The 25,936-nt window shown below is 40.0% G+C and overlaps 3 protein-coding genes across 3 annotated transcripts; 2 read left to right on the top strand and 1 right to left on the bottom strand.

Moving 5' to 3' along the window:
• Positions 1–18,192: 18,192 nt before the first annotated feature.
• Positions 18,193–18,790, top strand: HRG_09995 (uncharacterized protein; the record flags this gene model as incomplete). Its single annotated transcript, XM_044868466.1, has 2 exons — positions 18,193–18,471; positions 18,776–18,790. The coding sequence occupies 2 exons, from the start codon at positions 18,193–18,195 to the stop codon at positions 18,788–18,790; spliced, it is 294 nt and encodes a 97-aa protein (XP_044716463.1).
• A 2,373-nt stretch (positions 18,791–21,163) lies between these two features.
• Positions 21,164–22,077, bottom strand: HRG_09996 (glutathione S-transferase; the record flags this gene model as incomplete). The annotated part of the gene is made up of 5 exons (XM_044868467.1): positions 21,164–21,262; positions 21,347–21,538; positions 21,608–21,718; positions 21,780–21,933; positions 22,004–22,077. 5 exons carry the CDS (start codon positions 22,075–22,077, stop codon positions 21,164–21,166), a joined length of 630 nt encoding a protein of 209 aa, XP_044716464.1.
• Positions 22,078–22,592: 515 nt separating this feature from the next.
• Positions 22,593–24,576, top strand: HRG_09997 (oxidoreductase NAD-binding domain-containing protein; the record flags this gene model as incomplete). The annotated part of the gene is made up of 2 exons (XM_044868468.1): positions 22,593–23,074; positions 23,130–24,576. 2 exons carry the CDS (start codon positions 22,593–22,595, stop codon positions 24,574–24,576), a joined length of 1,929 nt encoding a protein of 642 aa, XP_044716465.1.
• Between the last annotated feature and the right edge of the window lie 1,360 nt (positions 24,577–25,936).

Below are 25,936 nucleotides of genomic sequence, written 5' to 3' on the forward strand. Positions count from 1 at the left end.
CAAATTCCTCAACCTTCGAAGGTGCTATAGTCCGCGTCACTTTACTGTGGCCCTGAGTAGCGCTCAGAAGAAGGTTATTTGTGCTAAGAACAAGGAATCTCCCGCTGGTTTGCCCAGCCGCGCGAGAGTCCTTCCAACTGTTGATTACGATCGCCCGCTAGTTTGCCTAGCCGTGAGCACCGGAATCGACAGGCGACCACATCGCAAACAACTAGTAAGAACGTTCGACCCTTGACGTTAAGTAGCAAGATCCCCGTCAGTTCAGTCTGGCCGCGAACGACCTACTTAGTACGCGACGCTCGACCTCCTATTAGCGACAACTCGTATACGAAGAGACCAATACGAACCCCACATCGTCTCATTCATTTGATCACGATAGCCCCGACCGCCCGAGCTATGTCCCCAGAAGCCCAGCTCGAAGAAATATGCGACCAGATGCAGGCACTAGACATCCAAGCATCCGCATTCCGACAAATTAATATCGACCTTTGGGACAACGATATCACACACGACGAAAAGGACAAGATCGCAGTAACGACATATGTGGCAAAGTTCATATTCATCGTTCAATCTGGCAGTGATCAAGGATACGACCTCCTTGGTTACTTCCAACAGCATTTTGAAGAATGGACCGAAGACACATGGGACCGCGCCCCGAATGAATACAAGAGAGCCCTCAGGAAACTACTAAGGAAAAGAGGTATCTACACAGGTTCACAAAGGGGAAATTCGCAACACAATTTCTCATATTACAAACTATCGAGAACCCACAAACCTGGCCAGAGCAGGAGTTTACGGAGATGGTGTTTGATGAGAGGACTGCTGCCTTCAGGAGGCAGACAGCATTACTAGGATCAAATGCTTCCACTAATCCCCATCCGTCTCAACCTCCTTCACCATCAGTTACGCCCTTAGCAGCACCTCATCAAGGTCTTAACGAACCACAACCTATTAAGACCCTAACGAGCCCTCCTAACGCACCTACTCCTGCTCCGACTATCCAAGATAAACCTGCTCCGACCTCTCTTACTATTCATCCGACTTCCTACCGCTTCCAGAACCCCGATCTCGTCCAACCCGTCACCAACCCCATCCCCGAACACTTATCCGGCCCTGCAACCTTTGGAGAATACATGAAACTCCCCCCGGATAACATCCCGAACGCTATCGTCGATAGCGACATCCAGCAGAAGTTTATGAAGACCTGGAACAAAGATCGGAACTACACAGGAGAGCCGTACGATCTCCTTGATGATAAGCTCCGCCTCTTCTTAAGCAACTGCTCTCATATCCAAGTGAAACCGTCACAATTTCACGCACTCTTTCCCGGATCCTTGATGGAAGAGCCCAAAGATTCTATCTTGATAAGATCACATGGGCTACGACGTTCCGACAAGCGTATGATATCTTCAAACAACACTTTGACACGGAAGTCAACCATGTCCACTACCATACTGACTGGACAACAATAACCTTTAACTCCATCCGTGCCCAAGATGCTTCGAAGACCCCACGAAGTGCTTCAAACCCTCTTTGATAAGCTTCAGCTCTGCCAACGAGCCCTTGGCAGGAGTACGGAGGAGACCTTCTACTGCGTACAACGCTTATGAAAGCATGCCGTGGAGTACCCGAACTCCAATACGCTCTTTTCAAACCCGCCGATAACGTCGAGCACCTTCTTGCAGATCTTCGTGCATCCGTTGAAACCCATCTTGCCCTCATAACAACTTCTCAATTTCCCTTGACTTTGCTGGATCATTCGATCATAACGATCCACGCCATCAGTACTACCTCGACCGTCGATACAATAACAACCGCTCTCGAGGCAGATACGGATATTCAGGTCAACGACCCAGCCGCGGATACGGACAAAGCTACAACCGTGAAACTACCGGCCTCAAAGCCGTAGTAACTACAATCCTAGCTACAATAACCGCAACTGGACAAAGAAGTGTTTTGTTTGTGGACAAGAAGGCTGTTGGTCAACTAAACACTCTACGGATGAACGACAAAGGCCAAGGACCAACATATCACTCAATGCCACTTCATAGGTGTACAACTCACGGACATCGGAGGCTATATTCTAGACTACGAAGGTCATGAGATGAGCAGCTTTGATGACACTGAAGATACATGGGAAGAACATGACAATAGCACCAACGATCACCCGGAACAATGGCAAGCAAGCCAAATGCTCTGTCAACAGGCATTCAATCATTTGATCACAGGAGAAGACGTCTATCAGACGGATCAAACCGTTGTTCCAGCCTCGCAATTTATTATTGAAGATCGCTATTCAAGGGATAGATTCCAAGGTATCATGATCGACACAGGTGCAGCAACATTCTCCACAGCAGGATATTCTCAGTACATCGCCCTACAACGAGAAGATCCTTCTGTAGCTCTCGACAGCTCTACATCCGGCCAGGCCTCCATCAAATTTGGCAACGGCGACACGATTAACTCCTTGGCACAGTTGCCTAAAACACCCCTCGGAAGGATCACGTTCCACATCCTTCAAACCCCAACTCCCTTTTTGCTCTGCCTTGCTGATATGGATCGACTTGGTATCTATTTCAATAACATCACAGATACCATCAATTGTAGTAATCATTGTACTAATCGCCCTACCAGCATCCCAGTCATCCGCAAATGGGGACATCCTGGTTCTTCCTTACGAAAGATGAAGAGTCTATCTCGTTTCTTACGGAAACAGAGATTCGTACACTTCACCGACGCTTTGGACACCCAGCAGTCCCTAGGCTCCATCACCTCTTGAAGCAAGCCGGGCACAGTGACGTCTCGATAGACACATTAGAGACTATCTCTAAGTTCTGTCACCACTGTCAAATGCACTCACAAGCCCCACGCCGCTTCAAGTTCACCCTTAACGATGATCAAGAATTCAACTACGAAATCATCGTTGATGTGATGCACCTAGGAACACCACAACGCCCTGTTCTACACGTTGTGGACTCAGCTACTGCTTTCCAAGGAGCCAGATTTTTACCGTCAATGTCAGCTAAAGATACATGGAGACCCTCCGGACCCTCTGGATCGACACGTATCTTGGACCTCCTGATACCCTCCGTCACGATGCAGGAACTAACTTTGCTTCTCTCGAATTCCGGAACGAAGCAAAGATTATGGGGATCAAATGCTCTCAAGTACCTGTTGAGACGCATTGGTCCATTGGAAAGATTGAACGCTATCACGCACCCTCCGACGCGCCTTTAACATCCTCCATGCTGAGATTGGCCACACCACTTCCGCCGAAACAGTCCTTCAAATGGCTGTTAAAGCAATCAATGATACGGCAGGACCTGACGGTCTTGTGCCTACGTTGCTTGTTTTCGGCGCATACCCTCGCGTATCTACAGACTCGCCCCTTCCGCTTCCACCCTCAAAAGATCGGAAGCTATGCAGAAAGCGATGAAAATGCTCCGCCAACTCTCGGCAGAAAGACGAGTTAAGGATGCCCTCCATGCACGCAACGGCCCGAGCACGACAGAAGTGCTATCCCTCCCGCTGCAAAGTGAAGTTCGCGTTTGAGGAGAAAGACGGTTGGCAAGGACCCTTCAAGATTGCATCGATTGATAGCCATAACATCACCATTGACACAGTCAACGGCCCCAAGTCTTTCGATCGACCCTTGTACAACCGTATCTGCGTGATGATACCACTCTTTCCGACCCTACACACGACACAGACCCTCAGGCATTCGTTCAGATCTTAATGAACAACCGGCTCAAGACCCGTTAAGACCCTAACGGACCTGCCTGCCGACCCGAACCCCGCCCCCGCAAGAGGACGCCCACCAGGATCAAAGAACAAGCCAAAGGATTTGATCATGATGGCCCAAGCCGTAGACCAGAGCTTCTTGACCCAAAAGGAGGAAGATGCACAAGCTCTTTCCCTCAAGCTACGGTCTGATGGCATAATCACCTCTCCTGGTGACCCTTCGAAGAATCCGATAACAAAGAGATTACTGACCTCGTTGGCGCGGTGTATTCCAATTTGAACGATACGATCAAATGACTCATGGAAACTATAGAATCTTTCGCTCTCGAATGGTTCGTGAAGTCAAAGGAATCAACACTAAGCCCTACGAAAAGTCTCGACTTGTTATTCAAGGACATAACGACTTTGAGAAGACCACCCTCCTGACGCAATCTCCGACAATTCAACGCGTTAGCCAGAGACTCATCCTCGCTATTGCCCCGGACTTCTTCAAAACTACGGCATAACCCTCTCCTCCGTGATATCACTCAGGCATACCCGCAATCCCAGACCAAGCTTTCCCGGACCATTCTTACGTATTTGCCCACGGAACTACAAGGCAAATACCCTAACGGAACAATTATTCGTGTTATTAAGCCCCTGTACGGTATCGCAGAAGCCGGAGTCCATTGGTTCCGCACATATCAGCAGCATCACCTCGAAAAGCTGGATATGTCTACCTCCACCTATGACTCCTGCCTACTGATTTCGAATACTGGCCCTGACACGCTCGGTATTGTTGGAATGCAAACTGATGACACCTCATCCTTGGAACGAACAACTTTTCTACCCGTGAAGAAGAAGAGCTACAAAAGGCAGAATTTCGTTCCAAGCCCAAGACTGACATCACATACGGAACAACGGTTGACTTTAATGGTGCAAGACTGACGTTGCTGAATAATAACCCCCTTAAGAAAGGATCCCTTTACTTCAACAGAAGGGACAAGCAGCAAAATGACCACCATTGACCCTAAAGCAATTGATCGTCACCAGCGCTACGTTGAGGAACGAGCGCGAGCCTCATACATTGCTTCAATTGCTCAACCGGAAGCTTCTTTCGATGTTTCAGTCGCCGCCCAAGTACAGACCCTGAGGATAAAGATTACGCAATTTTGAACAAGCGACTGCAATGGCAAATGGATCACCAACTACGTGGCCTCACGTACAAACCAATTGATCTAGCTACTGCAAAGCTGATGGTTTTCACCGATGGTTCTTTCGCAAACAACAAGGACTTATCCTCCCAACTAGGATTCGTCATTACCCTCGTTAACGAGACAAACCACAAAGAAAAACAGTTCGAGATTAGTGGTAACATCGTACACTGGAGTTCAACAAAGTGCAAACGTGTTACCCGTAGCGTCCTAGCATCAGAGATCTACGGTATGGCCAACGGATTCGACATAGGCATCTCCCTTGCGATGACTATGAAGATAATTACGGAACGACTCAACCTTCCTCCTATCCCTCTCATCGTCTGTACGGATTCGTACTCTCTACGAATGCCTAGTCAAGCTCGGTACGACGAAGGAAAAACGATTGATGATTGATATCATGGCCCTTCGCCAGTCATACGAGAAGAGAGAGATAACAGATATTCGTTGGATCAACGGCGCAGACAACCCAGCAGATGCAATGACGAAAGCATCACCAAACCGAGCCCTGGAACGCTTCATCGATACCAATAGTCTGACAATTCGAGTCGAAGGATACGTACAACGTTCCTAACCGCTCCTTATACCTATGATCAAATGATTGCTCCTATCAGGAAGACCCTTCACTTCTTCCCAGATATCTACAGCTAAGAACAAGACGTCGGACCCACTTTTTGGCAATAATGACACACCCCTCACGGCACATTCCTTCACGGCCTTAACGCTACTATCCTTTAGACCCGTTCAAGGTGTTGCTGTGCTTCTCACAGCAAAAGAAGAGTTGCCTGTGTAGGAATGTATCTATCTAGTGGTGTGACCAACCATGGTTGGCACGTGACCCGTACGGTCACGTGTGCGGCTGAGGGCAGCGTGCCCCCTTTCTCCACGCTGGCCTCTGCCTCCTTAGATAGAGAATCAAGACGAATACAACATCAGGTTAACCCTAGTACCGTCTCATTGCAGCAGCTGCCGCAGGTGCCTACCCACAAAAAGAGAATTTAGTTTCTTAAACTAGTTTTAAAGATATAAAAGCCTATATAAGTAAATGCTAAGGAATTTAAAAGTAAGTAATATAAGAAAAGAAGTAAGAAGGATATTAATTATTATAATTATAAATAATATATAATAAAGTAATATATATAATTAAATAATCTATATAACTATAATAAAGATTAATACTTATAAGGGAAAAAGATAAAGAGTTTAAGAGGATATAAAGGAAATTAAGATAATAAGAATAGTAAAAACTAGCTAAAAGATTATTCTTATATACTATAGATATAAAGTAGATCTAAATAAGAAGTTTAATAAACTTATAAATAAAATTATTAAAGAGATTATATATAAAAGAATCCTAATCCCTTAAAATTACTTAATTAAGTTTATTCCTTAACTAAGTAAGAGACTTAGTATAAGATATATAAATATAGCCTAAGGTATAGAAAATACTAAATTCTAGACCTTTAAGAAAGTAAAGAGTAATATAAGACCTTATAAAGCTATAATAATAGTTATAAAAGTAGCTAAAGATAATATAAAGAGTATTTTACTTCTTTTTAAATATTTATAAGGAAAACTTATAGTAGCTTTAGTATAAGTTAAAGAATAAGATATAGAATACTAAGTTAAACTAGTTAAGCTTACTTACCTTACTTATAAAGAATTAGATTATAAGTACCTTAAAGTTTAATAAGTATTAAAGGAAGTTAGGTTTATAACTAATATAATTAGTATAATATAACTAGCTTAAAGACTACTTAATTAGTAAACTCTAAAGGTAATAAGACTAAGGAAAGATAGGTTTATTATATAAGAAGTAGTACTTTTAATAGGATACTAAGAGATAACTTTAAAGGACCTTATAGTAGTTCTTATAATATATATAAATACGGTCCTTATACCTTTTTACTTACTTAAGTATATATAAGACCTACCTTATATCTAAGTATAGCTTAGTAGTTAGAACGCTAAAGTTCTAAGCGCCTTAATCGATACTAGGTTTAAAAGAAACCTTATTACTAAAAGATATATAAATATATATAGGCTTAAAATCCTATTAATAAGAGTATTAATAGTAGTATATACTAGGTCTCTTATAAATATAGTTAGGGAGGTAAAAACTAATCTTTATATAAGTATAGCCTAGATATTAATCTATCTTTATATTACGCTAGATAAAGTCTTAGTCCCCTTTATCCTAGGTATACTATTTATTAAAGCTATATATATATTATTTAATTAATCCTTAAGGAACGGCGATATATAGGTTAAATATTAAATCGGTACTATCTAAGTAGTTACCTTAGTAGTAAGAGCTATTAAATAAAAGCTTTTAAATAAAGTTAATATAGTAAAATCCCTTTAAGCTATAACCTTAATAGTTAATAAAGATATATATAAAAGACTAAAGCTTAAGGAGACTATATAGGAAATAGCTACGTAGCTCCTAGAATCTTTTTAGGCTTTAGTAATAAAAGTTAAAGAAGATAACCTAAGAGCTACTTAATAATTATAGAGAAACCCTTTTTTAAATACCTTAATAGCTAAGATTCTCTTACTAAGAGGTAAGATCCTTAGTTATAAAAGGGGCGCTAACTAAGTCCTTAGATTAGCCTATACTAGTATAAATAAGCCCTTAATAGTATTAGTATAATAGTAATTAATTATAAATAAAGGAGATAAAGTAATTTTAGCTATTAGATTTAAAAAAGTAAAAGAGATTATTAAAGTTATAGTTATAAAGGCTATAAGAGAATTTAAGAAAATATTATTAAAGCTAAAAAGAAGTTTAAAAAGATTTAAAAGGTTAAAGTTAAGATAAAGAGGAAATAACCTATTAAATTATATAATCTAAAAGTTAATACTTTCTTTTAAAGAAAAGTTAATAAGATTAAACCTATTAATAATACTTTATTAAATAGCTCGATACTAAGAGGGGACCCTAGCTAAAAGAAAACTAAATAAAATTCCGTTAAAGATAAGATATAGCTTAGACCTTACTTAGAATACTTAATAGGAAAATTCTTAAGTATATAAAAAGGAAAGCGGCTAATATAAGAGAGACTTAAAGTAATTTATAAATAATTTAAGGGCTTTTTTATAAAGGTAGAAATCCGGATCTTTAATAGTATTTTATTTAATAAGAAAGTAGCGTTATCTTAAGACTTTATAGAAAGAGGTAAAGTCGACCTAGCTATAGCCCTCTTATAGGTTATTAAGATAATAAAATATAAGGCGTAGTAAGTAGCCTTAATTTTAATCTTAAAAGTAATAAAGTAGAAAGTTATCGATATCCTTAAAATTAAACTAGAAATAGGAGTCCTTAAAGAAAGGTATAAGCCTTATAAGAACCCCTTTTTCCTTATAATAAAGAAAGATAAAGGGCTATACTTAATTAATTCCGTTATATATATATATACTATTATAATAAGAGATATAAACCTACTACTAAATATAAATAGGTGTAGCGACTACTTCTTAATATATAAAATCCTTTCCCTCTTAAACTTTTTTTAAGCTATAATTAAATCCCTTTAAATATTAAAAGCTATAATTTAATAATATTCGTAATACCTATTAGCCTCTTATATATATATATACTCCCTTAAAGGGCTATAAACTTAGTTAGCTAATTTATAAGGATAATATAAAGAATTTTATAAGACCTTATACTAAATATTTATAGAAATTTTCTTAATAATATAGGCGTTAAAGAAATTATAATAGGAGCTATAACTAAATTTATACTCTTTATTATTTATAGGTATAGCGTAATACTATATACTATAAATAATAAAGGGCTTAAAATAAAGAAAGACTTTAAGTATATCTTAGAGAATATAAGCATTAAAGTTATTTAAACTTTAGTATATAATCTAAAAGTAAACGTAGTAGTAAAATAAGGATACTAAAGGTTAATAATAATACTTATAAAAATAGTAAAGAAAAAGGGTAAGTAGATTAAATACCTTAACTAAGTAATCCTTATAAACTAAATAGTAGTTAAAGAGTCTTATAGTATATTAGCTTTCTACCTACTATATAGATAAGAGCCGGTACTACCTTTTAAGGTAGAATACCTAACTTAGTAACTAATTAACTAAGATAAAGTAAAGATAAGAGAAGAATTATTTAAAGTATATATATAAGTCTTAAAAAGGAAAGAAAAAGATATAAAAGAAGCTAAGAAAAAAGTAATAAGATATTAAAATCGGTTAGTAAAGAGAATAGATAAAGCTAATAAGTATATAATAAAGAAAGAGAGCTTATAACTTAAAGACTTTATCTTACTATTTAATATAAGGTAATTAAATAATTTAAGGAAGTAAGCTAAGTATTAAATAAGATAGAACGGTCCCTTTTAAGTAGTATCGCTCTTAGAGTAGTTTAAGGTATATAAGATTAAGACTTTAAATAAAATTATACTTAATAAAATAATCTTAAGAGAGTATTTAAAGAAGTTTAAAAATAATAAAGAAGGTTAATAGTACTTTATTAAGGATAACTAACTACTATAGGATAAGATTACTTTTAATAAGATAAGGAAGGAAGAAATAATAAATAAAGTAAATAATTTACTACTCTTATTAAGTAGAAAAGCCTTAGATTAAATAGTACTATAGTTATAATAACTTCTTAATAAAGCTTAAAAGGATTAAAGCTAAAAAGAGGAAGAAGAGTAATTATAGATACCTAAGAAAGGCCTAAGGTATACGATTAATATTTATTTATTATAGCTTAGTAAAGTAAAAAAGGATCTTTATATAAAAGCTTTAAAGATATTAATTTAATAAGAAAAGGAAGGAGTAAAAAAAAGGAGCTAAGAAAGAAAAGGTAGTAAAAAAAGAATCTATAACTATTATAAGAAGCAAGCTAAAACCTAACTAGTAACTAAGGCACCGTCTAACTATTTAATTAAAGGATAACTATAGTAGCTAAGATATTTTATCTTTTTAAATTTTCTACTTAAAGTTCCTTAAGTAAATAAAGATAATATTTCCTACCCTTTTTTAATAATAACCTACCCTTTACTACCTTAAAAAAGATAAATAGAGATATAATTAAATAATAAAGTAAGAAGATATATATTCTTATTACTTACCTCTTTTAAAAATAGGATTTTTTTTACTTTATAGATAAGGATATTTATTTTTTATTATAAAGGGGGAGACCTACTATAGTAAAAGTAAATACGTTTATAAGATAAATTTTAATATATTTTTAACTTACTAAATTAAATATATATAACCTTAAGAGAAAAACTTTTACTATTAAAGATAGCGACTAAATAAGGCTACCTACTCTTTATAAACTTACTATAGACTACTATAAAGCGAACTTAAAAACTATTTAATTATTATTTAAGAGAGAGCTTATTAAACCTATATAATTTCTTTTTAAGTAAAATAAGTATAAGGTTAATTTCTTCCTTTTCCTTTAAATCCTTAGTAAGACTAAAAGGATAAAGGATATTATAAAGAAAATAAAGGGCGGTTTTACTACTAATATACTTATCGTAAAATTAAGTTAGTAAATCTATTAAGGTTATAAGTAGCCCTATAGTATTTAAGGAAGTATTACTATTTATAAATAAGCGCCTTAGTTAAATCCTAGATATAGTTAGTATAAGAGCCGCTAATAGTACTTAAAAGAAAGATATACCTATAAAAAGGAAATATAATATACTTATAAGCGGAAGTTATAGTTATTTAATAAGTTTAAATATACCCTTAATAAAGGTAAGGGTTATAAGTTTTATATAAGGTAATTAAGACTACCTAAGAGTATTCTTACTACCTTAAACTAAGCTAAGAAAAGAAATATCTATATAAATAAGTAATTTCTATAATAATATAAGTTACTAGATAATATTTATAATAAAGGGTATAGAAGACGATTTAATTATACCGACCTAGTATATTCTTAAGAAAGTAAGAGAGAGGAGAGCGACCGCGTACTTTAATCTTAATAATATTAAGAGCTTTTAATAAAACCTATAACTAAAAGGTAATTTCTATATAAATTATAAACCCTTAGTAACCGATATTATTTCTCTTATAAAACTAGGTCTTAAAGTAACTATAAATCTATAAAAGAAGATAGTTAAAATAAGCTAAGTAAGATTAAATAAGTTAAATAGTTATTACTTAAAAGTACTTTATATAAAAAGGAAAGACCTTAGTATAATAATTCTAAGTAAGGAGAGTAATAGTAATAAAGGAAGGTTATAAAAGAGTAACTAAAGAAAGGTTAATAATATTTAGTAGCTCTTTAGTTTTAAGTTTAGCGGTCTTATAAAATATAATAAGGAAGAAGAAGTAGTTATAAAAAGAAAAGATAAGAGGTAGTAGTTTAAAGAAATAAAAAAGATAGAAAAGAAAAAAGAAAGAAAAGGAATAAAAAAAGTAAAAAAGAAAGGAAAAAGGTAAAGATTAAATAGCTCCTTAATTAATAACTAGTAAAAGAAGCTATTTAAGTATAACCCTTAAATACGCTTAAGACCTTACTACTATAAGGGCTAGCTAAAGTAATTAATAACCGCGTACTTTAATAACTATTTATTCCTCTTACTATACCTTCTTTCTTCCTTTCTTCTTCTTTCTTTTATATATATATATATATATATATACTTTATATACTTCCTTACTTATAACGATCCCCTTTATTAATATAGCTCTTATATATATAAATATATAACCCTCTTAGCCTCTTAGCGTTATAATTTAAAACTACGTACCTTAACTATTTAATCTTAACTTCTCCCTTTCTTTTACTTACTTTACCCTTTCCTAAGATATAGCTATAAACTTTAATAGTATCCTAAGCCTAGCTATAGACCTCGTTAAGAATACCGCTATTTTATTTTTAGCGTACTACTATTTAAGAGTAAGAGCTTTATTTTACTTACTTATTATAGTAAAGTTAAAGTAAAAGGTAGTAAAAAGTGCTTTTATACTAAAGATAAGGAAAGGTTTATAAACTAAGAGTAATAAGATATTAATAAATAAAAGTAACTACTATAGTATATCTATAAAGATTATTAGTATTTAATACTAATAGGCCTTATTAAATATTAAGATATTACTTTTAAAGACGCTTAAATAATATATAAAGGTAAAAGACTATATTAAATTATAATAAAAAAGACTTCTTATTAAACTAATATATACTTATAGTAGGTATATATTATAATTAAAATACTAACTAATACTAAGAATTAATTTAGTAGTACTAATTACCCTTAGTAATACTACTACGCTAAGTCTAAGAGGTATATAGATATAGTAGCGGCCTTTAATATACTAGGCTTAATTAAAGTATATAGTATAAAAAGATACTACTTAAATTTATATACCTTAATAAGGTAAGTTAATAAACCTAAAGTAGTAATATAATACCTACTTAAGCGCTAAGCGACCTTATAGAAAAAGTAGTATATAATAAACTTATAGGCTTTATCTTAAGTATATAGTTTAGTAAGGTATAGGTATAATAGCTAGTATTATTCTTAAGGGATAAACCTATTAAGGGGTTTATATTAGTAGATATAATAAAGCGTAGTCTAAGTAATAATAAGTATATTATATTAATAATAAGTTAAAGGTTATAGACTATAGACTATAACTAAGTAATTAAGTAATTAGAATTAAAGATAAGATTATATTAAAGATCGTAATAATTATATTAAAAGCTAGAGAGCTATCTATTTAAAGGAGTAAAAGTAAGTAGCTATATATACTTATAAAGACTATCCTAGGATTATAGTCCTAGCTATAATCCTTTTTATAGCTTACTATAGCTTACTTATAAGCTATACTCTTAAGTAGTAATCTTTTTATATAAGGCTTACTTAGCTTATATACTTTAACGGTAGCTATAGTATATACTTAATATTATACTTAACGCTAACGGCAATAGTAGTAGCTAGATATTAAAGGACGAGGGGGTCTAAGGGGGATAAAGGAAAAGAAAAAGTACTAAGTAAGGTAAGGTAAAAGTAAAGAGGGCTAAAAAGGTATATTAGTAGAAGAGGATATAAAAGAAGATAATACTAATAATATCTACTAGCTAAGAAGGAAAAGAGACCTCTTTTATAAACCAGATTTTCCCTCTTTCTTACTTAGACGAATAAGGGCTAAGGGATTATTTAATTAAGAAGAGGGCTAGCTAGAGACTCTACTAAGGATCCTACTAAGGACCCTACTAAGGACCCTATTAAAGACTCTACTATATAGGCTATATATTCCTTAGGGTATAGATACCCCTATTAAAGTATACCTTAGGTAAGCTAAGCTTAAGTAACTTCTTATCTTAACTATTATTCTAAGCCGCTCTATTATATAAATATAGCTAGCTCTCCTATAGCCCGCTAACTATAGTTATAATAATAGGTAGTAGTTAAATAGCTCTTTAAGGTAAAGAGTCGCGCTAGTAGCGCGTTATTAGCGGTACTTAATATAAACGAGAGCTTTAAGATAATAATCTAGGAAGTAATTAAGGAGGTAGTTAAGGAAGAACTCCGCCTAAGTATCGCTTTAGGCCTAGGGGGCCTAAAGCGAACCTAGGCCGCGGTTATAGCTAAGACTAAGGGACTAACTTAATATAAAGCCGCGGTAAAGTAAGTCCTACCGCGCTATAAATATAAGATTATTATAGTCCTTACTAAAGCACTACTTAAAATCCTAAGCCGCGAACTAAAAGATATAGTAAAGGTAATAAATATAGCCTTAAAGGCTATATATACTATAGTAGTAAGGCGCCTTTAAAGTATAGATATTATAGTTATATTTAATACCTTTATAAGAGCTTATTAAAGGGACTAAGGTTAAGTTAAAGCTATATTTAGACTAAAAGCTATAATTACCTACCGCGCTTATATAGTAGTCGCTAAGAGTATCTCTTTAAGGGTAGTAATAGTAAATAAAGAGTAATTACTTTATAAGATTATAAAAGTAAGTAAAGTTAAGGTCTTTTAAGCCTAGGTACTATACCTTTAATTTAAGATATTAATAATAATAACTATACTTATTAAGGTTAGTAGCTTAAAGAAAGCTAATAGACTTTATAACTTAAGCTTAGTCTTTAAAGTATAAATCTTTTAATATAAACCCTATAATAAGTTAGTTTAACTATAAAAGTACTAGAACTACTATAAGTATAGCTATATTACTAAGCGGTATATATTAATATAACTTAGTAGCTAATATAAAAGTATAATATATAATAAAGGGGAAGATAAATATAAAGCTAAGAAGGGCGAAATCCCTTATAACTATATTTTATATTAAAGGGACTACTTATTATAAACCTAAACTTACCTTATAGCGAATAAGGCTTAGGAAAAAGCTAGGGAAAACTACTTATAACGACCTTAATAGTTTATAAATACTTAGATATATACTAAGTAATAGGTACTACCTACCGTTAAAACCTAGGGCGTTCTTAATTTAACCGCGGTCTAAAAGTAAGGACTAAGTAGACTACGCTAAGATAAGAGGTTAAGCTTAAAATACCCGCTAGCCTATAAGGCTAAAGAGGCTAAACTAAGTATAAACGATATTTATAAGTATAGTAAATAAAAAAGCGCTAAGAAATAAAGCGCCTCCCTCTTTATATAAATAACCCCTTTTACCTTAACCTTACTTATATATAACTAAAAGTACTATTTTAAAATATATAGAAGAAATATAAGCTAGCTTAGCTAGCGCTTTACTACTAAGCTAGCTTTAACTTAATAGTACTATAAAAAGTAAAATCTATATTAAGAGGTAGGGCCTTACCCTTTAAAGTAGCGCCCTATAGCTTAGTTTATAATAAAGGGAGGTACGCGCTATATATATATATAAAAGGCTTAGGCTAGGAATATAGTTACCTTAGTTTAAACTAAACTAAAGTAAGGTAGTTTTTAAGGATAGTACTAAACTATAAGTAATTTACTTACTACTAAGGGCTATAAAAACTAAAGTACTATAAGACCTAAGCGTAATTAAACTAAAGTACCTTATAATAATAGTAAGGGATTTTAATATCTATTACTTACTCTAAGATAAATATAATAAAACCTTAGATAGTATAATATAACTTATATAAAAGGCAATAAAACTATAACTTAAACTCGCTACCTTAAGAGGGAAGTATATAAGATTTTTCTATAGCTAAAGGGATAGTATTATTAATCTAGCTTAAGTAATATTAAAGACTAAGATATAGTATACTAAGCCCGACCTAGACCTAACTAAGTTAGACTATATCCCTTAGACTATTATATTATAGGTTAATACCTAGGCCTAAGCGCTTAAACTAGCCTTAAGGTAAAAAGAAGTAAAAGCTAAGCTAGTTAAAGCTAAGACTATATCTTAGCTAAGACTATACTAGCTAATACTTTAAATACTAAAGGATATTAACTAAGACCTAAACTATATCTTTACTACTTTAGTATAGATCGCGATAGCTATAGTTCCGCGCTAAGAGCGAGTATTACCTAAGGGTAATATATAGTTTACCCTAAAGGTAAGAAGGGTAATAAGGGAGGCTAAGAGGGTAAGGAGGAGGTATAAGTAGGAAAGGAGCGAGGCGAACTAAGAAGACCTATATAAGGCAATAGTAGCTTAAAAGTAAACCGTTTATAAGGTAAGGAGGGCCTATTAATATAAGTTCTTAAAGGAATTTAGCGTTAATAATATTAAGCTCTAGAATATAAAGAGGTAGGCTAGACTTTATAGTAAGCTACTATTAAAACTAACCTATATCCCGCTATTAATTAAGGAGGGTAAGGACTAACTAATAAAAACCTTTAAAAGAAAGGCTTAAATATTAGCCGCTAAGTTTTTTTATTTAAAGGCTAGTATAACCTAAGGGCTACCTTAGCTTATAGCTAAGGTAGCCCTTATAGTTAATTAATAGATCTAGCTAGCTAACGTTATAGTAGCGCTAAGTAAGATAGTAAGCTAAAAAGTAATAGGTTTAAATAGCGTCCCCGTAAGGTTTATTAAGAAGTATAAACTAGCCTTAGTCTAGTAATTAGCTATAATCTTTTATGCTTATACCTAACTCCTATATTTCCTAGGGTAGTTTTATAGTATAAATATAATAGTAATTTAAAAGCTAGGTAAGAGGCTAGAAGCCTACTATATAGTAAGGGGATAGAGACTAATTTCCCTTCTACTTATAGTAAGGAAAGTACTTAAGTAGATATTAGCTTAAAGGATCGTAGGAGTAGTAAAGGTAAACGGTATCCTATTAAATAAATAAATAAGAAATAAGAGGGAGCGCTTTATAAAGGTAGCGATCCTACTAGTAATAGAACTAGTATATATAACTTAGGCCTAGAAAAGTATTATATTATTCTTATAGCTAGATATTAAAGGTATATTTAATATAGTTAACTATAATAAGCTTATAAGGGAACTAAAATATTAGGGATATTTTAAATAGCTTAGAAGCTTAATATAGAAATCTTAGAAATAATAACTAAGTAGATTATATAGATATTTTATAGATATTTCCTATAAATATATTATATAGGGAATATAATATAATTTCCTAAGTAATAATAGCTCTTTAAGGATTATATTAATATTTCCTTAAGAAGTTACTATATGATTATAGTAGGGAAGTTATAGAGAAATACCTATACCTACCTAGGGAAAATACTAGGAAATACTACTAATACGCTATACTACCGTCGTATAATTATAAGGTTAAGATATTACTCGGTTAAAGCCTTAAGTAAGGTCTTATACTCGCTATAGTATATATAGAAGATAGAAAACCCGCTAGATCTTAGGCGGGTAGAAACGAATATAGATAGTTATTACTACTCTTACTTTAACTTATAAGACTAGTAGCTAGTCTATATTTAATACGCGTAATAATATACGGTAGCTAGTCTATATAGTTACCTATTAGACCTATACTAGGACCCGCACCGGATCTAGGTAGATAGCTAGGTTAAAGTACCGGCCCCGTACCGAGGGACTAGTACTTAATAGACCTAAGGGCAGAGGAAATAAGGGGCTTCTCCTTATATCCTCTCCCCTAGGTCCTAGCTTTTATCTTTTATATACTATTCTTTCTACCTAGCCCTATAGTAGCTACGTCCGTTATAAGAGGGGTTAATAGTAATAGCCTTTAACTATTAGTTAAGCGGTAAGAGTAGGTTATATAACCTTAATTAACTAATATTTAAACCCTCCTTTAATAAGAAGGGTAACTAGTACTATATACTTAAAGGGTATATAATATTAGTTATCGAACTATATTACCTTTTACTATATTTACCTTCTTTTTATAAGAATATTATTAGGAGCCCTTAATTTAAGATAACCTCCTTAGATAAATAGTAAGGCTGCTAAATTTAATATTTAAATAGCCTCACTTTTATTAGACTAAACGCCCCTCTACTTATTGCCTTACTATCTAGAAAGCTAGGGTAGTAAGGGGGTATATTAAGGAGAGTAGGTATAAGAGGCTATAGTTATACCTAGTAGACTTAATAGTTATATATAAGGGAGCTTGCCTAAATAATATAACTCCCCTAGCCTAAGGATATTATATAGGCCTAACTTAGGTATAGGAATATCTTAATACCCTCTTTTAGCTAGCTATATATAGTTACTATACCTATATAAGCCCCTCTCTTATCCTAATAGATAAACCAAGATATATTCACTAAATTCACCTTTCTATGCCCCTATTTCTTCCACTATGCTCTCAAGCCCCTGCTTGAGAGTAGCTAATGGTTTAATTACTTGAGCTAAATTACTTGAGCTGCAATAAATCGACGATGGAGCCCGAAGGGACTACCTATGTTCTTGCGATCTGCCTTACTCGTGCTATACCCGGATAATGCGCCTTCTAGAAACTTGAAGCATGCGCGAAGAGGATACGCCAGGCTTCGTGCAGCTGAGGCGTCACTGAGATACGCTTTCTCCCTGCCGCATCGGGGGAAATGGGCTGAGGGGGGGGGTCCGAAAAGTCGTCAAGGCAGCTCGTGGTGCATAATGTTAAAGCATAAGTTACCAATTAGCGAAGTTTGCATCCCACGGATCACGAAGGTCGTTATGTCCCTCATTGCACAGCCTTGATACGTGCGACCCCCCACTCTAAGAGCATGGATAGTTTGCAGGGACGGCATAAAATTTCGACAACTCGCGACTCAGTATATGTATATATATCTGTATATATAACCACTGAAGCAGTTGCTTCACGTCGTTTCCTTCCTCGCCATCTGGACCACGACGGAGTACAATTTACAACGATGTTTTCCCACTCGAACTTCTTCCTATCCCTAGCACTACCGCTCGCAGCTCGGGCTGCAGTGGCAGCTCAGCCGCTTGAAAATGAGCCCAATGGCTCCCATCCCGGGATCTTTCAGCTCCCCATCGTGGCCATCACTCTGCCAGACACGGGCAACACTACATCGGCGAACACGATAGACAAGCGTCAAGTTCAGGTCGGCATTACACCTTGGAAGCCTGAGACACTCAATGAGATAGGCTACGTTATAGAGGTCCTGATCGGCACACCCCCACAGAAGGTCCTGGTTGAGCTTGATCTGGGTTCGAATCGTTTATGGGTCCCAATTGGAGATCGTCTCGAGTCCTCCACTAGTACCTTATTCGATCTCAGTAAAAGCACCACTAAAATGGATCTAGACAAAAGGGAAGGACTGGTTTATATCACTGGATCGGTCGATTGGGACGGATATAAAGACGAAATGTCACTTGGCGATTGTAAGTAAAACCTCATCCGCTGAGACATAGAGAAGGTGTCCAAGGGCAGTGCTGCGAGATACCTATGCCTTGAGGCAATTCACTGACTTAAGCCATCAACAATCATAGCTCTGGGCCAAGTAAAAATAGGCATGGCTTTACCGTCTGATATCTCCGATATGCCCGCAGTAGGGGTTCTAGGCATGACCTTGACGGGAGATGGATCTGATATTCTGGATAGTCTGCTGACCCGGGGTAGTATCCAACGGAAGCTTTTTAGCCTTAATTATGGGTCCTACGATAGAAGTAGTGGATTCATGACACTGGGCGGTGTTGATACTAATAGGTTTTCCGGAGCTCTTCAGGGCGTTCCTATTGTTCCGAGTGGCCAGGACTATGAAAAGAAATTTGACGCAGATGATCCAAACAGTTTCTTTTTGTGAGTATTGAATCCTATATCTCCATCACTATTATTACTAATGAGAACCTACAGCCATCGAGTGGTGATGAATCGACTTTTTGTCACTACGGAAAATGGCTCAGAAATAAGCGTTATAGACGAACAAACGTCACCTAGAGGCGTTAATTTCTCGATCGACTCCGGCCATAAACCCATCAAGCTTCCCCCTGCCCTTGCTACGACGCTTTTATACAGCATTACTGGCGAGATTAAGTCTGTGGACCGGCGGCCGCACTCGGTTTCATGCTCTGCGAAGACCAAAAATATCACTGTCAATTTTGTGTTCGGCAGCGCCATAATCAAGATCCCGCTCAAAACCTTCGTTATTGAGGCTGAAGAGAGGTGCTGGGTACCAGTTACTGGCTCAGACGTGAACAGTCAGTATAGCTCCTATTCTTTCTTCTATCAATTTTGATTTCGGACTGACAAATCATTAGCACCAACACTGGGATCCATTTTTCTCCAAGGTGCTTATGCGGTATTCGACTTTGATGACCGCAAAATCTACCTTGCCGATAGTGCGGATTGTGGTTCGCATCTCGTTGCTATCGGCCACGGTCCAAATGCCGTATCGAATATCTCTTCTCTGGTTGGCGGATGCTCTCCTGGCGAATTTATCGCCTACAAGGCTAACCCGAATCGAACCGCCGTTGAGGAGTATTATGCACAAAAGGACAGAGATAACGAAAAAAAGAGGGAAAAAGAGATAAGCTTCCTCTGTAAAACCTTTAGGATATGTTCGCACAGCGAGACAAATGACGGCGCTACGCCGTAAGGGACACTACGCATATCTACCTCGATAAGCATGTCGGTGGAGGCTTGGGGTTCCCAGCAATCAACGCTGTAGTGTTAGGACCTTGGAGGAGGAGAGTGAGAGGGGCATGAAATTGACTCGCTCATTCCAGCGCTATCCAAGGCTTCTGTGGTCATATCCGTTCGTGGAGAACTTCCAAGCCCAAGGCCTCGTGATTTCTGATGCCAACTAGCGTTCCACTTATAAAGACGCTCCTGAGGTGTTGCCTATCCGAGCTTCATAACACCCACTCAACTTGATCTTTGGTGGCCCAGTTCGCACACGACGTTCAAACATTGGACTTTTGATGGGCATCTCTAGGGAAATCTAGCTGAACAAGGCTTCTTGCCACTCACGCGAGTGCCCGCAGCTGCTAGGCAGGGAGAACATTACGCCCTCGTCGGCCTCTAGCTTAGCTTTGCTTAATCAATATCGCGATACCTAGTTAAGAGTTAGACTCTTATAAGCCCCCTTCTTCGGAGCGATATAGTAGCGATTCCCTTCTCTCCTTCGACGGAACATGAATATCGCAATACCGGCACCTTACAGCGTTACCAATAAAGTAAGCGTTCTAACGAGGGGAACTTCAGTATAATACGCGAAGGGCTCGATTGTATACATCCATTTACCAACCAACGTAACGTTCCCGGGACAGCCATGGAAAGTACAAAATAGCTTTTGGTCGTCATATGGGGCTCTCCAATGATTAGCAGTTTGTGTTGAAATCATCATGCGACATGTCACGTAGCACGTGAATGCTACTTGCGCCTGGGGCTTCGGCTGATTTATTGTGACGCCCATCTTGAATGTACGACCAGCGCATCGACAGTCAGCGATGACCAAGTGACATCGGTCCATCTTTACGAAAGACTCAACTAGTAGAAATTCAGGCCGAAGAAGCCCTCTTCTAGAAACAAACGCCATAATGACTGGGGGCGGACAGGGGCCGAGTCCGCACCACGAAACTTTGATTGAGTGACTGGATGCAAGCAAGGACCTCGTGGTGCTCCTTAAGAGCCAACCCTGATATCCAAATAATCCAATCTTTCCACGGCACGTAAGCGAAGCAGTACCTGGAGGTCTTTGAGAAAGAAAGGGTTAAAGATGAGCCCAACAATGAATTAAGCATTTAAGGTAGCCATAGCAACTTACGCCTCGTCGACAATGACAGTTGACCTTGCATTTTACCGATACATAGAGGCAGGTCGCTCGTTGGCAGAATGGTACCAACCCTGTGGTCCTCCTGGCTACTCAAATCCTCCAACTAGGTCGTGATTTTGCGGCCGGATCCCAAGTACGCAGCCACCTTTGGCCGAGCCTCCATGGCCTTCTTCAAGGCCAAGATTGAGTCCGGCAGATTTCCCTCCGTGATTGGAAAAGACTAATGTCAGCTGGGGATGGAAGTAATCGGGTGCCTGGTGGTCCCAGGCCCTGCAGATGTACATACCGGAAGAGTCCCGATCTTTTCATCATTGTCGATAGACTGATAGATGGCAAAGTCTGCATACGTGATTTTATTACCGAGAAGGAAAGGGCCGTCTCGCTCTTTGTAATACTTGGCGACGAGGTTATAATACTCGGGTGCGACCTTGTTCTTATACTGGTCCGTAACAGTCTTGAGATTGCTGACCCATTCGGCCTGCATAAAGTATTCAGCACTACGGCTGCCCATGACACGGTTGATGGACATGAAAGAATTCGTTCCTACCCGCCAGTCGATGTATATGTCCGCGACAGTATCGACGAGGTATTTATCAGCGCTCGACTCGCCATCGTAGCTACCGAGTTCGCGGGCAAGAAAGCGGAGCATGGGCATATGCTGGCAACACGCATAACTGAGTTAGCCTACAAAACTAGCAATGCCGCGAAGAGGGGCAGACCTGGGACAGGTAGACGCCGTTGTACTCGAGCACAGGGACGAGACCGGTTCGCGAGACTCCCTTGCTCTCGAGGTCGGCGCTTGTTGAGCTCCATGTATCGTCAAAGGCGTAGCGCTTGTCTTGAAACTCGATGCCGGCGTCTACTAGGAAGAGGCTGGCGCGCCGTTATTGTTAGCTTCCGGTCTACTAGTCGTGAGAGGGGACAGGTGCGGGCGCAAGCGAACCGCACGACTTCGCCGCGGCCGAGGCTGCCGATGTCGAGGTAGTGCAGGACGGGCTTGGACGTGGTGGTGGCCATGGTATCAAAGGGTGCGTGTTGGGGGCTCTTCTAGGTTGGAGGCTATTTCTCGTCTTGGTTCCAAGAGGGCGAGCAAAGAGTGAGAAGCAACAGACATGCAGTGCCGGGTGGAGAGAGAGGGTTCATTTATACCGCGCGTGGAAGCTTTTTGCCGGACTCCCACGTAAGTTACTACGGCGCTCTCTCTAGTCTCTGGAGAGGATGTCGATTCGGCTCCGCCTTAGCCGAGTGGCGCATGAAGTGTGCAGCTATTTGGAATCATTCACTCCCGGTAGCGGCGGGGGCCAAGAGGAGACCGTACTCTGTATATCAACTACATACACCTCGATGAAACCTCGTGGCTGCCCAGCTGACAGTATATATTATATGCGACGCCAGTTGTCTGGTCCTCAATCCTAGGCGGCACCTCTTTGGCTTGCCATACAGAAAGTCATCCACATGCTCTTAGACGGGCCCAGGAAATATACGCGGCCGCCAGGTAAAAAGTATCCCTAGAAAACAAGACCAACCCGACAATGGCCACTGTCCGACATGGCTGGCATCCGGGCGAGGTTGCAGTGCAGCAGAAGCTTGGCTACGCCGACGCGGTGCGCCAGGCGTGGAGCATCGTCGAGACTGCCATGCGCGAGCAGCACCGCGTCTTCCACACAGGCAACCTGCCCTTTATCCCCATGACGACCGTCGACGACTCCGGCCGGCCCTGGGCCTCCCTGGTCGCCGGCCCGGGGGGCGAGATTGGCTTCGTCGGAAGCCCCGACGCCAACTTGCTCACCGTCACGGCGCAGCTCTGGGACGGAGACCCGCTCCTCGACACGGTCCGGGCCTGGCTCGATGCCAAGGGCCGGCAGACGGCCCCGCACGAAAGGTTCCTCACGGCCGGCCTTGGCATCGAGTTCCCAACGAGGCGGCGCAACAAGTTTGCTGGGGCGATCCGCGGGGTGACGCGGCGGACCGATGTCGAGTACGAGCTGGCCCTCGAGGTGACCGAGGCCCTGGGGTAGGTTCGGTGTAAGAGCTGCTCAACTGCCTCTGCAGCTAATCGTCGGGGATAGCAACTGCCCCAAGTACATCAATACGCGCACGCTTGTGCCGCACCGAGACGCGCATCCGGCCGTCGTGTACCGCCAGCCGCTGATGGATCCCGGTGCTCGGCTGCCGGACGAGCTGGTGCGGTTTATCACGAGCGCCGACACCGTCTTCGTCGGAACCGTCTACCGGGCGACGGCAGCCGCGGCGGCGTGGCACCCGTCGCACGCGGGCATCAACGCCCGGAGCGGGCTGCCCGGCTTCATCCGCGTCAGCCCGACTGACGGGCGCTCCGTCGTCGTCCCTGAATACTCGGGCAACCGCCTCATGTCGAGCCTCGGCAACATCGAGGCTAGCCGGCTGGCGGCGCTGACCATTGTCTCCTTTACCGCCGGCGACGTGCTCTACCTCAGCGGCGACGCCGAGGTGCTGGTCGGCCCTGGCGCACGCGATGTGATGCCGCGCCAAGGCTGTGTCGTGTGCGTCAAGACGACAGGCTACGTCTTTGTGCGCGACGCCCTGCCCGTACGCCAGAAACCGGGCACCGCCGTCGGCCGCAGCCCATACAGCCCTAGAGTCAAGTATTTGTACAACGAGCCCGAGGCCGGTGGTTCCGGGACCTGGGCCGAGGGCCGCCGGGTGCGGCTGGTCGGCGCCGTCCCGTGGGCGCGCGACATTGCAACGTTCCGGTTCCGTGTCGAGGGAGGCGCCCGAGGACTGCAGATCCGCCCTGGCCAGGCCGTGGTGCTGGACTTTATGGACTTCATCGGGCCGCCAGGCTATGCGCACATGGCGAACCAGGCGCCGGGGTCTATCAACGACGACCGCGTCCGCACGTGGACAGTGTCGAGCGCCCACACTGACGACGTAGCTGCATGGCTAGAACTTACAATGCGCGAGGTCAAGGGCGGCATCGTGACAGGCGCCCTCTTCCGCCTCTTGCCGGAGCTCGCCGCCGCCGGGCCCGGGGTCGGGTTCGTGCCGCTCCAAGTCCCTGTTGTGGCCGACGTCGTCGGGGTCACGGGCGACTTTTGCCTGGCCCCTCCCGGAACCAAGATGCTGTTCGTGGCGGGGGGCATTGGCGTGACGCCCTTCCTGGCCATGCTCAAGGCACTGACGCAGCGCGGAGAGGGCGACGTCGTGCTGGCGCTCGCCACGCGGGAACCCGACGTCATGCTCGGGCTGCTCAACGAGTCGCTCACCGCCGCGCAAACGGGGCTCACGGCCTGCCGTGTCAAAGTTCACCTGGACCTGTTCATTAGCCAGGGCCGCGGCGGGACTCAGCCAAGACCCGCCGGCTACACGGTGACGGTGCACCGATGCCGGATCCCGTTCGAGTACTGGACGGCCGTGGAGGCCCAAGATCGCCAAGTCTTCATCTGCGGCCCGGACGATTTCGCAAACGCTGCCGAGCATGGGCTGGCGGCTGCGGGTGTGGCAAGCAGCAAGATTGCAAGGGAGGGTTTCTACTAACCAACAGCCGGGGGCTTATATTTACTGCGCTTTACTCGCTAAATCACACTTCTAACCGAGCAAGAATGGTAAAACTGAGCCTTGATAAGAACACAACACTTGTTAATTCTTTCTACGTACGTACGTGGTAAGTGAATGAAACAGACAAGTGATTTGGAACACTTGACCGCGGCCACGCGGCCATATATCTTATTTCTCCACTAAAACACAGGGGCTTTAAGTAAAGAACGTCAATTGCTCCTAACCGGCCGAAAAGGCTCGGATCTCTCAACTAGGGCTTCAGCCAAGATCTACTTGCTCAGCTGTGTAGCCTTGACTTGTAGACTCAATGGTATTATGCCATGGCGCAATAGTTCATTCAACTATTCAATGTATCCTCGACCAAGAATCGTGATTATTTCCACCCTGACATGATAAAGTAGAAGAAATAGCTAAGCAATTATTCGTTAAGCGTTATGACCACATTGGTCGGGGAAACAGTGCTAGAGGTATTAATGTTCCGGTTCTTAATGGGGTATTTCTGATCGCGCGCTGTGAGCAGGTGTTGCGAGAGCTGCCGCAGGCGTCTCGTGAGATGATAACTCAATTTCATCTTTCATGGAAGGCATGGCAGATTCCGTTTTGTATAATACATCGAACTTGGCCGTGGCTTGCACCGTCATGTAGTCACGGGCCATCCGTGAAAGCCTAGGGCATTTGAACCGCTGCGCGTACCAGTAACGTCGTGTGTCCCGTACGCTGCTGTCAGTCGGCAGCACATCAATCGTATACTCGTCTTCCTCGGTCTCTTTGGAGTCTGCTGTTTTGTATGGGTAAACCGAGACTCGTCCTTGAACCGCTCGAATGGGGAGTAATCTGAGGGCACCGAGTCAACTGCTGTGTTGCTAATTGCAAAGACGGCCGGCTTTCTGTCGACAGTACATCTGTACTGCACGGTATGTAAATGTCGTCTGAAGGCTGCGTGAGCATCACAAAAGACTATATGGCGATCACCCGATGCTGTTGATGCTCTCCGTGCTGACCCTAGCGAGTCTTGATAAAGCTCCAATCTTTTGGCTTTCCTTTTCGCCGTAAGCGTGCTGGTGTTTGCCAATTGCCTTGCTACAATACACGAAGACCGAGTTGGATTATAGTTATACACAGAGTACCTGCCTTATTAACGGCCTGTGCCACATATCTCGGCAATGGGCTGAATAGCAACCCATGTGTTGAGATTATACGTCGCAAAATACTGAAACTAGGCGACGAAACTACAATCTCCTGGTTGCTTATTTCGTGATCCGAAAATCCTCGTGACATGGTCATGCTGCAGCCTGAATCTCTAGATCGATAAATCCAAGCAAGGAAGAACAATACTCTA

This window comes from Hirsutella rhossiliensis, assembly GCF_020360975.1.
Source record: "Hirsutella rhossiliensis strain HR02 chromosome Unknown scaffold00014, whole genome shotgun sequence".
NCBI lineage: Eukaryota > Fungi > Ascomycota > Sordariomycetes > Hypocreales > Ophiocordycipitaceae > Hirsutella > Hirsutella rhossiliensis.